The sequence below is a fragment of the Protopterus annectens genome, chromosome 15.part0, assembly GCF_019279795.1.
Source record: "Protopterus annectens isolate FY-2018-M chromosome 15.part0, PAN1.0, whole genome shotgun sequence".
Taxonomy (NCBI): Eukaryota; Metazoa; Chordata; order Ceratodontiformes; family Protopteridae; genus Protopterus; species Protopterus annectens.
In genome coordinates this window covers 33,897,526-33,912,391 of record NC_056749.1, presented here as the reverse complement: position 1 = coordinate 33,912,391, position 14,866 = coordinate 33,897,526, and the positions used below count along the sequence as shown (strand labels likewise).

The window sequence follows — 14,866 nt, the reverse complement described above, 5'->3', positions numbered from 1 at the left end:
AGTAGACTAATAAAATGTGTTTATATTAATATGAAAAAAATATAATGCAGTTTATATGTTAATTATGAGAGAATGTTTGCGTTAGCTGGAACAGTTTGGGTAGATTTGCATCAGTTTTTTTATGTTTTGCATTTTGTAAAGATTAAGATAATACTAGAGATAAAGAATTTGGTAATTACTTTTTATCTGATGTTGGGAGTTTCAGTTCTGTTGTCTGTATAATTAAGATTGACATGTACTTGGCTGGGCTTATAACTTTCCCATGATACCAGCATTCTTTCCTTTACCCATAAGCCTTGCAACAGATGCCCCCTTTTCATATTTCTTCTGCTGCACATTGAAGTCAGTCCCTTGAAAAACCTCTCCAGGTTGCTGCTGGTTTCTTGCTAGTTTCTGCATTATGCAGAGCAGACAGACAAAGGAGCCTGGTCAACCCAAGAAACTACACTGCATGTCAACATCCGCAAAATGAGTGCCGTCCTTCTCACTTTGAAGTTGTCTTTGCTCACGTGTGACTGCCATCTTCACTGGTAACATAGAAGTCTGTAGTACATAGAGCATGTTGGGTTTTCATTCCTATTCCATTTGTTGGGAAACCATAAGACAATGGGAATGGCTGTTACCCCAGTCACCTTCTCATTGCAGCAATTACTTTTTCCTTATTCTTCCTGTGGGAGGATTCCCAAGGGATACAGCGACTCAGAAGTGCTTTTCCCTGCAATTTATTTATGCTTCTATCCTCTATTACTATGAAACTCTTCCTGAAGACTAAAATCATCCCCTTTTGCCTTTATGAAGTCTGGTTGTCATTGCTTTAATCCCGTCTTTTGTACAGGTCTGAGACCCCCTTCACACCTGTCAATCCAGCCTCACCTGGACTTCAAAATAAGTTAGCCACTTAGTTTCTCCAGTTCCAGAGATTACCAGGGACCTATATTCCCTCTCCAGAGTGTCCCAGATCTTAACGTAAATATTCTCATTGTAACTTTGCTCACTTTTCTGGCTTTGGCCACAGCAGGAGGGCTAGACCCTTTTACAGCTCCTGCACCCAGCATTTTTTAATATCTTTCCTAGATTTTTGATTCAGGGTGATATTTTTCTGCAGTTAGTGTGTAGCAACCATTTCCAAGTTTCCAGTGTGCAAATTCTAATTCCCTGTCTCTTCATTTGTTTGTTTCATTTTATCTGCTTCCATAAGGCCTCACCCCATTTCTCCTCTCACCCACTCTCTTAAGATTCGCATCTGACAGTTAACCCTGCTTGACACCCACCACTACCTACAGAGTTTACAAGTCAAAGGGGGAAAAGGAAGTAGGTTGACAGGTCTTTAATTTGTATGACACGTGCACATATGCTCACATAAGAGCAATTTAGAATTTCTGATCCACATTATGGCATGTCTTTGGAATGCGAGACGAAACCCCTCTTGAACACAGGAGACAATGCAGACTCCACACAGAAACCACCCCAGGTGAGTACTGAACTTGAGAATTTACCTTCTCCCAGTTGTCCAGTTCAGTCAAGGGATGAATGGGACACCATTCCTTCTCAGTAATTCTAATTGGTCCTTCATTCCCTAATGCATGCCAGGTTAATAGGGAGTGGACCAGCTTGTTTCCTACAGAATGGCCTACCTCATCCTACTGGGAGCACCCCTTCCCCTTCAGCAGCTCTTTTATTCTCTGCTGTTGCTGTCTCCTGATGGGAAGCATGCCTATACATGCCAAATTCCGCTCTGTTTACAAATACAAATGCAAAGACATTTTGGGCTTGATAAGCTCTAACTCCTGGGTGAAACACCTAGTGCTCCCACTAGGTGTCACTTGTGGTAAGCCAGAACCTCCTCCCTTCTCCCAGGATTGGTGGCCTGGCAGCAACCACTTACTGACATCCTCTCTGGCAAGCTGTTGCAGGCACCTGAGCTGCTAATTTAACTCTACCGATGGCTGGCCTTTTTTATGGTATGCAGATCTTTCTTGAGACGAACGTAAAAAAGTCTCATTTCCCTTTGGACCTTTATTTTATGATGGATAAACTAAAACTTTTTCCTACTTGACCATGTTTTTTTTTTTTTTTTTTTTTTTTTTTTTGCTAAAATATGCTTTCATACTTTGAAATCCTTCTTGCTGAAGTAATGGCTTCCAAGGACAGACTCTGCTGACCTGTAAGCCTTGTGTGTTTGTCCATCTTTTATCCTCCTTTCTTTGCTCAGTGTTTCATAATTTTATCAGAAATCAATCCATTAATCTTCCAGCTTTCTTCACAATTGGGTGAATATCCGCTGCATTGTTTGGTTGTCCACAGGCAACTCAAGTTTTATTTTGACAAAACCAAACCTCACAGAGACACAGACTCTGGAGGTGTACTGGAGTCTTTCCTGTTTGGAACCAGTCTTGGTTTTCCTTCTCATTGCTCTGACTTGTGGGCTTTTGACATCTGAAGGGAGGGCCCTTTGGGACTGAGGATTATGGTTAAGGGGAGGGTCTAAAGAAGCCCGAGAAGTTTTATGAGATACCTGTTGGTCTTTAGTCCTAGAGTTGCCAAAATGTAAATTGTGATCTTAGATGTGACTGGTTTAAAACTGCCAGCACAGATCTGTCATTACAATAAGTGCATGATACTCATTTTTCTTAACTTCAATTCCATTTTCTTTTCTTAAGGCAAAAATGGAGAGAGACCTTAGCAACAAAAAGATATATCAGGATGAAGAGGTGCCAGAAACTGGTGCTGGAAGTGAGTTTGGTCGGAAACAACGCGAGGAAGCACGGAGGAAGAAATTTGGAATTATCACTAAGGAGTTCCGTGTGGAAGATCAGCCATGGATTCTCCGAGTTAATGGAAAAGCTGGCAGGAAGTATGCTTAAACTGACTTTTGATACAATCCACTTAAACACCGACTTGCACAAAATTCACTAAAGCCGTCACTCCTTGCGAACACTTTATTAATTTTAAAACTCTAAAAATAAACAACGTTTTTCGTCTAACCCGAATGGTTAGACTTCTTCAGAACAGAAGCCAAACAATGTCAGTTACAATTCAAACCACTTATTTATAAACTTGCCCGCCAAAGTTTCAAGGGCTTAAGTATCTCTTAAAGATATAGACTGTTAAAAAGAATGCTATTTCATTCATAACTATTAGAATGCTTTTGTTACCGACCTGTGCTTAAAAACACTTGTACATCATTGCAGCAACCCTGTTTCCTTCTACTCACATAAAGTAACATAACAACTTGCATAAAACTAGAAACACCAGTATTATGAATGCAATAATAACTTCATAAAATGCTGTCTATAAAACGCACATCCTAAGATCCATCCCTTTACTCGTGTGTGTGTGTGTGTGTGTGTGTGTGTATATATATATATATATATATATATATATATATATATATATATATATATATATATATAGCCCTATTCTTATAATACATGTTAATATATGTTGAACGTTAACCTATACTAAAAATTAACAGTCAACTGTACGTAAAATGAATCCATAACTCAAACACTCAAACATAAACAATGCATCCCACACAATTTCATCTCCCACCATTGGCATTAATACTGCATAAATGTTGTAACTATGCTAAATTCAAAATATACCAAAAACATTCTAAAATTAATGACAAATTATCATAATAATCCAACTTGACCCACCATCCACATGTATTGTAATGAACTGATGAATGACTATGAAAAAAAAAAAAAAATATATATATATATATATATATATATATATATATATATTTATACACATCAATATTAGTTTAGACATAATCAACCTGTTGTTGAATTATCTATCCAAACTTTTAAGTTTTAATAAACACATAAGGCTACACTTTTCATTTAAGCCTGGATTTGTGTATGCATTGAGCTTGATTTGCCATAATAACTCCATTTTCTCCAGCAATAGACCAAAAGGGCCCCCTCTCACATCTTGCTTAACTTGATCAATTACTTTGAACCGAAATTTATGATCCGGGAACGTGAGAATATGCCTAGCAAGGGCATTGTCTTCTTTTTGTAAATTAATACTTCTCTAATGCTCATAAACTCTATCTTTTAGTCTACGCTCGGTTTTCCCTATATAAAAGGATGGATAGCATTGACACAGCTAAGTACACTACTCCTTTTGAGTTGCAGTTGAATTTACCTCTAGTGCACAATTTAAATCCATTAACCTCAATATTAACCCCCAGTAGCATTAGATAACAAAATGAACAGTTACCACATTGTGTCATCCCTCTATTGACTATTAAGGGATTTTCTTGTTTTTTCTGCAATAATTCCTTGAAACTTAATCCCTTTCTCCAAACTATTTTGGGTGATGTTCCCAATTTGCACACTAGTGTACTGTCATCATTCAATATAGTCCAATTTTTCATTACAAGTTTCCTTATATTATGATAATCTAATGAAAACCTCAAAATACAGACCAAGTTAAAGTTAACCTTAATTTCCTGTTGAATACATTCCTGTGTTACTGCACTAATGTCTACATCACTTAGGTCGTGTAAACCATTAATATGCTGTTTTAATATGGGTGTATATATCCCATTTGTTCTTTTAAATGTTATTTCTTCTATTAAAACCATTAATATGCTGTTTTAATATGGGTGTATATATCCCATTTGTTATTTAGTTATTTCTTCTATTAATTCTTCTGTAAGTGTGATAGGATATGCCCTGTTCAAGAACATTTGTTTTAAATTGGCACATTCGTCTAAAAATTCTTTTTCTGTTATCATGCGCGCAGCCTGTACCAGCTGACCTTTGACCACTGACTTTTTTTTTTGATGTTGTGGGTGTGTGCTGGAATAGTGTAAAAATTTATTTGAATAAGTGGGCTTCCTAAAAATCTTTTGCTTCATTTTCCTTCAAGGTATCATTTTTAATAAGTGTAACATCTAAATATGAAGTTGATGTTGAATTGAATGTGTATGTTAATTGCAAAAATTCCGTGGACCCATTTAGCATGTCAACTATATTCTCAGCCACATGTTCATCTCCTATTATGATAAAAATGTCGTCAATAAATCTAACATAAAAATTTACGACATCCTTAATAGAATTATTCCCAAACACGTATGTGTTTTCCCACAATGACATTACTAGGTTGGCAAAACTGGATCCGCATGGAGAGCCCATGGCTACTCCTTTTCTTTGGATGTAGAACTGATTATTAAATAGTATAAAATGATATGACAAAATGATATCCAAAAGTTCTTGTACCAAAGAAATTTCATCTTCTGGTGCACCTTTCTGTCTCATTCTTGCTGTTACCCATTCAATTCCTTGTTGGTGCGGAATACTAGTATATAATTCTTTTACATCTACTGTTAAAAAATTATTTTCTTGTTGGTATGAAAGATTGATTTGCTCTAGGAAAACCCAAGAATCCTTCACTATCCATTGTTCCGTTGCTACATATTTTTTCATAATCTCATCTGCCAGTTTGGCACAGGCATACGTGGATGACCTTCTCCCATCCACTATTGGTCTAAAAGGGGGGTTGAAAACATTTTTATGAATTTTTGGAACACCGAACATATAAGGTGCTCTTGGTGACTCAATGACTAAATAATTATACATATGTAGGTCTATTCTTGCTTCAATGAATAATTCATTTAAGAAGCTTTTAATTGATTCGATCTATTATATTCGTTGATCGATGATTCTTCATATGTGTCAGTGGTTAAGATTTCCTTAATTTTCCTATTATAGTCCAGTGTGTCCATCACCACCAACCCCCGCTCCTTTATCTGGATTCATCACCCTCACATCTGCTGCCAGTAACACCTCCAAATTCTTTTTTTCCTTTTTCAATCCTTTTATGTAGGGAAAACCGAGCGTAGATTAAAAGATAGAGTTTATGAGCATCAGAGAAGTATTAATTTACAAAAAGAAGACAATGCCCTTGCTAGGCATATTCTCACGTTCCCGGATCATAAATTTCGATTCAAAGTAATCGATCAAGTTAAGCAAGATGTAAGAGGGGGCCTTTTTGGTCTATTGCTGGAGAAAATGGAGTTATGGCAAATCAAGCTCAATGCGTATACAAATCCAGGCTTAAATGAAAAGTGTAGCCTTATGTGTTTATTAAAACTTAAAAGTTTGGATAGATAATTAAAAGTTTGGATAGATAATTCAACAATATGTTGATTATGTCTAAACTAATATTGATGTGTATAAACATATACACACACACACATATATATATATATATATATATATATATATATATATATATATATATATATATATTTATATATATATATATATAAATATATATATTTTCATAGTCATTCATCAATTCATTATAATACATATGGATGATGGGTCAAGTTGGATTATTATGATAATTTGTCATTAATTTTAGAATGTTTTTGGTATATTTTGAATTTAGCATAGTTACAACATTTATGCAGTATTAATGCCATTGATGGGAGATGAAATTGTGTGGGATGCATTGTTTATGTTTTCGAGTGTTTGAGTTATGGATTCATTTTACGTACAGTTGACTGTTCATTTTTAATATAGTTTAACGTTCAACATATATTAACATGTATTATAAGAATAGAGCTATATATATGAGTAAAGGGATGGATCTTAGGATGTGCGTTTTATAGACAGCATTTTATGAAGTTATTATTGCATTCATAATACTGCTGTTTCTAGTTTTATGCAAGTTGTTATATTATGTTATTTTATGTGAGTAGAAGGAAATAGGGTTGCTGCAATGATTTACAAGTGTTTTTAAGCACAGGTCTGTAACAAAAGCATTCTAATTGTTATGAATGAAATACCATGCTTTTTAACAGTCTATATCTTTAAGAGATACTTAAGCCCTTGAAACTTTGGCGGGCAAGTTTATAAATAAGTGGTTTGAATTGTAACTGACACTGTTTGGCTTTTGTTCTGAAGAAGTCTAACCATTCTGGTTAGACGAAAAACGTGGTTTATTTTTAGCGTTTTAAAATTAATAAAGTGTTCGCAAGGAGTGATGGTTTTAGTGAATTTTAAGTTAAACTGACTTTTTATATTCTGATGCCACATCCCATATTGTATTTTTGCATTTTGTGAGAGGTGGAAAACGTTACTTAAATTTATGTGATACTGAACACATAGCAAGAAATGTATACAAAATGCCTTTATCTTCTGCCTGCTGAATACTTGTGCCAGAAGATTGTTTGAATTGTGAGTGTTTACACTTTGGGAATACCAGCATAAGTCTGGGTCAGTTGACATAGAGTTGAGATGCTCTTTGAATGTTTTTAGCACTGGTGCACATGTTCATCGTGTTTCACTGTTGCAGTCATGACTGTAGGGTTCTCCCCTGCCAGCAGGCAGTCCTCGGTCAGCCAGAATCCCAAAGTCTAGGTCTGGCGTCGGCTGTTCAGCCATGCTCCCTGACGTCAGAGTGCCAGGAGTACAAAGCTGACAGCTGACGCCATGTTCTTCAGTCTTTCTTGCCGTGCGGTGATAGCAGTTCGCAAGTGCCAGTCGGCTGACTCCTGACAATTTTTTCTAATCATACTTCAGTCCGAAGACTTTCTTCTCCTACTCAAAGCTAAGTAGGGAAACTTTTTTCTTGCTCCAGTCCGATGTCAGAAAAAGTTAATAATTGTATTTCATGTCGGAAGCAAATACCTCATAAGGATTTTCATTCTTACTGTATTCCTTGCTTAGGCCCTGACCACGACGTACCTAGTTGTCGGTTTTGTGCTAGATTCAATCAACGTACTATTAAACGAAGGTACGATTTTGCTTTTCATTACTTCGGTAGGCGTTTTAATTACAAAATGTCATCGGATACGGTTCCGGCTACCGGAGTTCACAAACGACGCAAGGACAAAGACAGGCCTCCGAGGTCCAAATCAGACTATATCGCACAAGCAGAGCCAGCTTCAGGTTCGGCCGTCGTCAGTGAGGTGCTTTTGCAGCCCCTGTCGTCAGCCATTTCGGAAACGATAGCTGAAACGGACTCCCACGAGGAGCCAACTAGGCCTTTGAATATTTCAGTTGGACCTTTGGACAATGCTCCTTCGGATGGGTCCGGAGCCGCTGTGCAGGTACCGGCTTCCGAAGGGGTTTTCAGGCCTACTCAGCTTCTTATAAAGGCAAAGCCAAAGACAAAGGCAAAGACTCCTTCCAAATCAAAGACTGCAACCCAGGCCTCTTCTGATCCGGCTCCCAAGTCTCAGAAACAGTTACTTAAAATGGCGGAGGACTTACTTACTATGATTAGGGGTTCACACCCCCCTCCAGATAAAAGGCCTAGGCAGGAAGTTTATTATGACTCCTCTGATCAGGCTTCTGTTTTTTCTTCTGACCAGGAATATTCTTTCCCTCCTTATGAGGATTCTGATGCTGAGGAATCCATTCCTTCAGCTTCTCCCCCTGAGGATTTCTCTTTTAGAGAAACCTTGCATGAAATGAGGGAACATTTCCACAGGGAAGGACAGGAGTACTCGGAATCTAAGAAAAGACTAAGGGTTGATTTTCTTCTTCCCCAACATAGGCCCCTGGCTATTCCTCCTATTTTGGATATTGTGGATGATGCTTTTTCGGAGGCTAACTTAACTCCTGACTCTTTTCCTCCAGCTCCTGTTAAGCCAGACAGATACTATAGGGTTCCTGATTCCCACCAATTTTTATTCAAGAACCCTACTGCTGACCCTGGAACCATTTCTCAGGGTCCTAAGGGCATTAAGGCCGCTTCTGCTAAAAACTCCATTCCCACTGAGAAGGATTCCAGATCTTTAGAAAGATGGGGCAAAAAAGTGTACACTTCTGCTACTTTATCTGTTAGGGCTTTAAACTGTCAGTTTCATATGCTGAAATACCAGCAATTTCTACTGTCTGTTTTAAAGCAAAAGCTAACTTCCATTTCAGCCTGTGCAGATGATAAGGAACTACATGACTTATTGCATGCCACTGAACAAGTTGGGAAACATGGTTTACACTATGGATTTGATGCCTTGGATGCTTCTTGTAGGGTTGCTGCCTCTGGCACAGTAATTAGAAGGTATGCATGGTTAAAGGAGCAAAATTTGCCAGATCAGGTAAAGGCTAAATTATTGGATGCTCCTGTTCAGCATAATTTGGATCTAAAGCTGAAGACGTGATTAAAAAGATGGAGGACAAGGCAAAGTCCATGCTAACAGTTAAAGATTTCTTACAAGTACAGCCACCCAGATTTAGCAGGAATTGGCCTACAAAAAATTGGTCCTTTCCCAATTCAGACAGGCCTCAGAGGGGTAGATATAGACGCCCCCGAGGTAGGCCTCAAACGCAAGCCTCTTAAAGACCAAGACAGTGGACTGCTTCCACCCCTAGGGGAAGAGAAGACAGGTCGCAAGCTCATAGAAAACAGACTCAATGACTCCCTCTGTTGGGCTGCAGGAACGTCTTGCCTGGAAGCCCCTCTTGGAGGAAAACTTTCCCTTTTTCATCTAAATTGGACTCGTATAACCCAAGACAAGTGGGTTTTGGATGTGGTTTCAAGAGGTTACAAATTCCATTTTCGTACCCCACCAAGGCCAAGCGGATGGCCAGATCTTCCAAAACATCAATGGTCAGAGGCATTAAACCAGGTGGAAGCTCTCTTGGCTATGAAAGCCATAGAACTAGTTCCACTTTCAGAGATGGGACAAGGTTTTTACTCAAGGCTCTTTCTAGTCCCCAGGAAGCAAAATTCATGGAGACCCATTCTGGATCTGTCAGTCTTGAACACTTTTCTAGAGATACGAAAATTCAAGATGCTTACTCTACAGCAGCTACTGCCAATGCTGACCAAAAATGCATGGATGGTAACTTTGGATTTAAAAGAAGCATATTTACACATTCCCATCAGACAGGAATGCAGAAAATACCTTAGGTTCAAGGCAGGATCGAGGCACTACCAATTCTCTGCGCTGCCCTTTGGATTGTCTACTGCGCCCAGGGTCTTCACCAAGTGCCTGGCTCCAGTAGTAGCTTATTGCAGACTCAAGGGAATTCAAATTTACCCTTATCTGGACGACTGTTTATTCAGGCAGACAGCAAGGATGTCTTACTCCAGCATCTACAGTTTGTTCAGAATCTTCTCAAGTTCCTGGGATTCACTGTAAACATAAAGTCAGATTTGACACCCTCACAACAGATAATTTTTCTCGGCGCTTCTCTAAACACAACAACCCAGATGGCATTTCTGACATACGAAAAACAGTTACAGCTGGCTTCAACTTTCAAAACCTTGGCTACTACAACTCCGCTATCTGCAAGGAGATTCCTGCAGGCTCTGGGTTACATGGCCTCCTGCATCCTTCTCATACCATATGCAAGACTACATATGAGGAAAATACAGTGGTACCTAAAACGTGTATGGCCTTAGCATTGTCACAGTCTAGACATACTGATCTCCGTCCTGCCTTGTCTTCAAAAGGAATTCCTTTGGTGGTCCAAGACATGTACTCTAAACAAAGGAAAACCCTTCTGTCTGCCTCCTGCCACTCAGACTTTAACCACGGACGCCTCAGATTATGCATGGGGAGCCCATTTTCGGGGCAACTGTCTGCAGGGCCTTTGGACAAAGGATCAGAAGCACCTGCATATCAATTTAAAGGAAATGTTAGCCGTTCAGAAAGCACTATTGGCCTTCAGGAATCTTCTACAACCAGGACAACTACTGATACGGACAGACAACACCACAGTTATGTGGTACATAAACAAGCAAGGGGGATCTCATTCCTGTCCCCTTTGCAGACTAGCCATGGATCTTTGGAACACAGCTCTAGCTTGCAAACTGGACCTTCAAGCACAGTTTCTACCAGGGAAGCAAAACTTCCTGGCAGACAGTCTGAGCAGAAACCTTTTGGATCCACACGAATGGATGTTGGACTCCGAAATATTCAAGATGATTACAGCAGTCTGGGGATGTCCTCACGTAGACCTCTTTGCATCCCACCTCAATCATCAACTACAAATTTTTTGCACCAGGACTTTCCACGATCAAGCTTGGAAAGTGGATGCTCTATCATTCAGTTGGAGAAACCTCTCGGGATATGCCTTTCCGCCTCTTCCTCTTCTTCCACGGGTATTACTAAAGATCAAGCAGGACAAGCCCAAGATGATAATCTTGCTGGCCCCAAATTGGCCTCGACAGTTTTGGTACCCAACACTGAAAAACCTTTCTCTAGAGCCACCCTGGGTTTTACCACAGATTCCGAACCTTCTGTCCCAACACCAGGGTCAGATTCTACACTCCCATGTCAAAACTCTCAGCCTGGCGGCCTGGTAAATCCAGGATCTTTGATTCATTTTCTCCTACCCAAGCAGGTTATTGATGTCATTTTAGAAGCCAGACGTCCTAGCACTAGAAAATCTTATGCAGGAAAATGGAAAAGATTTTGTTCCTGGATGCAGGCTCAGGATTCTGATTCTCTTACTCCTAACATTCCTCAGATTTTACTTTACCTGTCAGACCTCTTACATAAGGGTCTCTCTTTCTCTTCCATAAAGGTATACGCCTCTGCTATTTCTGCTCATTGTAATACAGACCCTCCTATCTTTTCCCACCAGCTCATGAGACAATTTCTCAGAGGAGCTAAGAACTTAAGGCCCCCTAGATCTCCTCCCACTCCTGCTTGGGTTCTCAACTTTGTTTGGGAAAAGCTCACCTTACCTCCTTTTGAGCCTGCTGCCTCATCTGACATCAAGTTTTTATCTTGGAAGACAGCCATCCTGTTAGCTCTGACCTCTGCCAGGAGGGTTTCAGAGTTGCAAGCTCTTATGGCTGTGGAACCTTATATTATTTTTCATCAAGACAGGGTGTCTTTAAGGACTAATCCTACTTTCATGCCTAAGGTAGTTTCCTAAGTGGCTTTAAATCAAACTATTCACTTGCCAACTTTTTTCCCCACTCCTCAAAATAAATGGGAAAGGATCTTACATTCCTTGGATGTACACAGACAACTACGTTTTTACCTGGACAGAACCAAGGACATCAGGAAATCGGAGCAATTGTTTGTTTCTTATGCTTCAAGTTCCCAAGGTAAAGCTATTTCAAAACAGACCATTTCTAAATGGATTGCTCATGGAATCAGAGTTTGCTATTCACACCATGGAAAGCAAATCCCAGGGAGTATAAGGACTCATTCTACCAGAGCTGCTGCCACTTCAGCTGCCTTCCTCAGTGGAGTTCCTACCAAAGACATTTTGGAAGCTGCAACTTGGAGTTCAGTGCATACGTTTTCCAAGCACTACAATCTACCTCTCTACTCTAAGTCCAGGGTAGGCTTTGCTTCTGCAGTCTTGCAGGGTCTTATAGCTGCCCCCTCTACTTTATGACCACCTCCCTTTCTTTCTGCTTTGGGATTCTACCCTATAGTCATGACTGCAACAGTGAAACACGATGAACATAGTACAGTTGTGTCCACTTGCCATAAATGTAGCTGTTTGAGTGTCTTCACTGTTGCAGTCTGGGTTTCCCTCCCTCCTGTCCCCTCTTATTTTTTCTTTTGTGTGGTTCCTTTTTTCACCCTTCTTCCTGAGGTGTATTTGCAAAGGGTATGGGACCTTACTCATTTTGGAACTTCTGACATCTGGGGCAAGAAAAACTGGAGAACATGGCGTCGGCTGTCAGCTTTGTACTCCTGGCGCTCTGACGTCAGGGAGCATGGCTGAACAGCCGACACCGGACCCAGACTTTGGGATTCTGGCCGACCGAGGACTGCCTGCCGGCAGGGAAGAACCCTACAGTCATGACTGCAACAGTGAAGACACTTGAACATCTACATTTATGGTAAGTGTACACAACTGTACTTGCTTTATAAAATCTTAAGACCCTATAGATGCTTTGAAAGGTCTTGACAGGTGTAATGTTTCAATTTTGTTTAACCAATGTCTACTATAGTCTTTTACTTTGTGATCTGTTCTGCTGTATAACATATCCCAATTACCTTGTGCTTTAGATATAATTAAGAACAAATTTAAGCAAGAACCTCATGGACTCTGAAATTACCGTGTTTGCCTTGTGCAGTGCAGCAGTGTTGGTGAGGTTGGCAGGCTCTGATTTTCTTAAAGCGGCAACTTTTATGTTACATTTCTTTACTTAGTGCCTCCTTTTGTTATTGAACAAAAGTATATATAGTAAGTGCATTTAACATTCTACCTCACCTCTGTTCCAGCTCCCTTCCTTATCCCTTTTTTCCATGTGCCCCATGCCCTCTTGAATGTGTCTGTGGATTCCCTTTTAACTACCTTCTCCAGTAGCCCATTCAGGTGTCCAAAGCACAGCACTGTCTGCCTGCTGTGATGCTGGTCTCTTTTCAAGAGGTAACAGAACTGAAACCTTGTTGTAGTAGTTGTGCCTCACTTTGTATTTTTCATCCATGGCTGATTTTTTTTTTTAGAACTCTGCTATATTGCTTCTTTGTTTTTGTGCTGTGCTGTATATGGTTTCTTTGCAGAGATATTATCAACTATGACATTTCTTAACTAGTTGGTCTGCCGTTATGCTGTGTATTTCTCAACTATGGCCGATTGTTTTACTGTTCTGCTACATTGTATTCTAGTTGTGATAATGTCTGCAGCATCAGTCTTGGCTGATTGGTCCTGCAGACTTCCATTTGCTTACTAATAGCCATTTTGCTATTATCACAAGATGAGTCCTTGTGTGAGGGATGCAGGTACTTGCAACTGGAAGCAAACCTCTCCCACAAACTGGTTATCCGTATCCATGCTAATGCTACACCCACATACCCAAAGACAGACATAGCCATTTTATGAGTGCTAAAAACAGATCTCCTTGTATTGGCACTTTGTTTGTATGCCAGAGCTAAACCTTAGCAACTCTCTAACCCCCATTCCATACTACCTTTTAAGATCGAGCAGACAAAAGTCACCAGAGTAGTTTGGCGAGGCCGTTACAGGCTACAAGAGCAGTTCACTATGCATGGCATTGTATATTTTAAGTGCGACTCCATTATGTAGTACACAGATACATCACTCATAAGGCTGAGCAGACAGAGTAAAAATCAGCTGCATCTCTGGTGCTACAATTCACCATATCTCTAAGGCACTCTAGTTTCTTCAGCCAAAGTATGAATATGACATTGCCATTGTTCTTGTGGGTTATGATGCACCTTTTTAGATTATATGAAAAGGGACATGTCCATCTGTAACGCTGGAAGGAAACTAGTTTTGAATCATTGTTGAGAATGATGCCACAATATTAGCAAAACAGGATTGACTTTAATAATTGACTTGCGTATTTGGTGTTATTCTGAGGGGTCCAGTGAATGTCAGATTGGAGGGATCTGGAAGACCTTCTCACCTGTTTCACCAAAGATGTTCTGCATCCATCTCCCTGGTACTTCTGCGCACTGGCAGATACCTTCTGATCCCCCATAGATCCTTTTTTTTCCAGCAATGGTACTCTGCTTAGACTTGCATCTTATAAATGTAGATTCGGATCTGACTGGTGTCCTTGTAGTGTTGCTTGATGCTAGGAGACTAAATAAGAAAATGCCCTCTTTCAAAGCTTTCCTGAATTGGATTTTTGTGTTATCACCTGCTTCCAGTCCATTGACAGGAATTCAGCTTTATGGGGTTTTACTGTCTACCACTCATTTTGGCTTTTTTTTTTTTTTTTTTTTTTTTAATTTCTGCAAATGTTTTGTTTCTAATGCCATCAGCAGAATTAACCCCGTTCCCAAGTCTGTGTACAGTTGGTTTATGAAATTGGTATTGCTTCAGTCTTTGTTTGCCAAGTGCGCTCTTCTCGGCACCCAGAAAGCTTCCTTCTGCATTTCATGTGTGGTTACATGCATTGGTAGTATATTTGCTTACAACTGTAAATTCTTTAATTAGTCCTTTTGCTT

At 39.7% G+C, this 14,866-nt stretch overlaps 1 protein-coding gene across 1 annotated transcript in view; it reads left to right on the top strand.

Annotated features, from left to right (window-relative positions):
• GTF2F1 (general transcription factor IIF subunit 1) overlaps positions 1 to 14,866 on the top strand; it is a 903,716-nt gene that overhangs the window by 50,436 nt on the left and 838,414 nt on the right. The window contains exon 5 of the mRNA XM_044057223.1: positions 2,661 to 2,854. Coding sequence (XP_043913158.1) covers positions 2,661 to 2,854 — 194 coding nt within the window. The remainder of the gene's footprint in view (positions 1 to 2,660; positions 2,855 to 14,866) is intronic.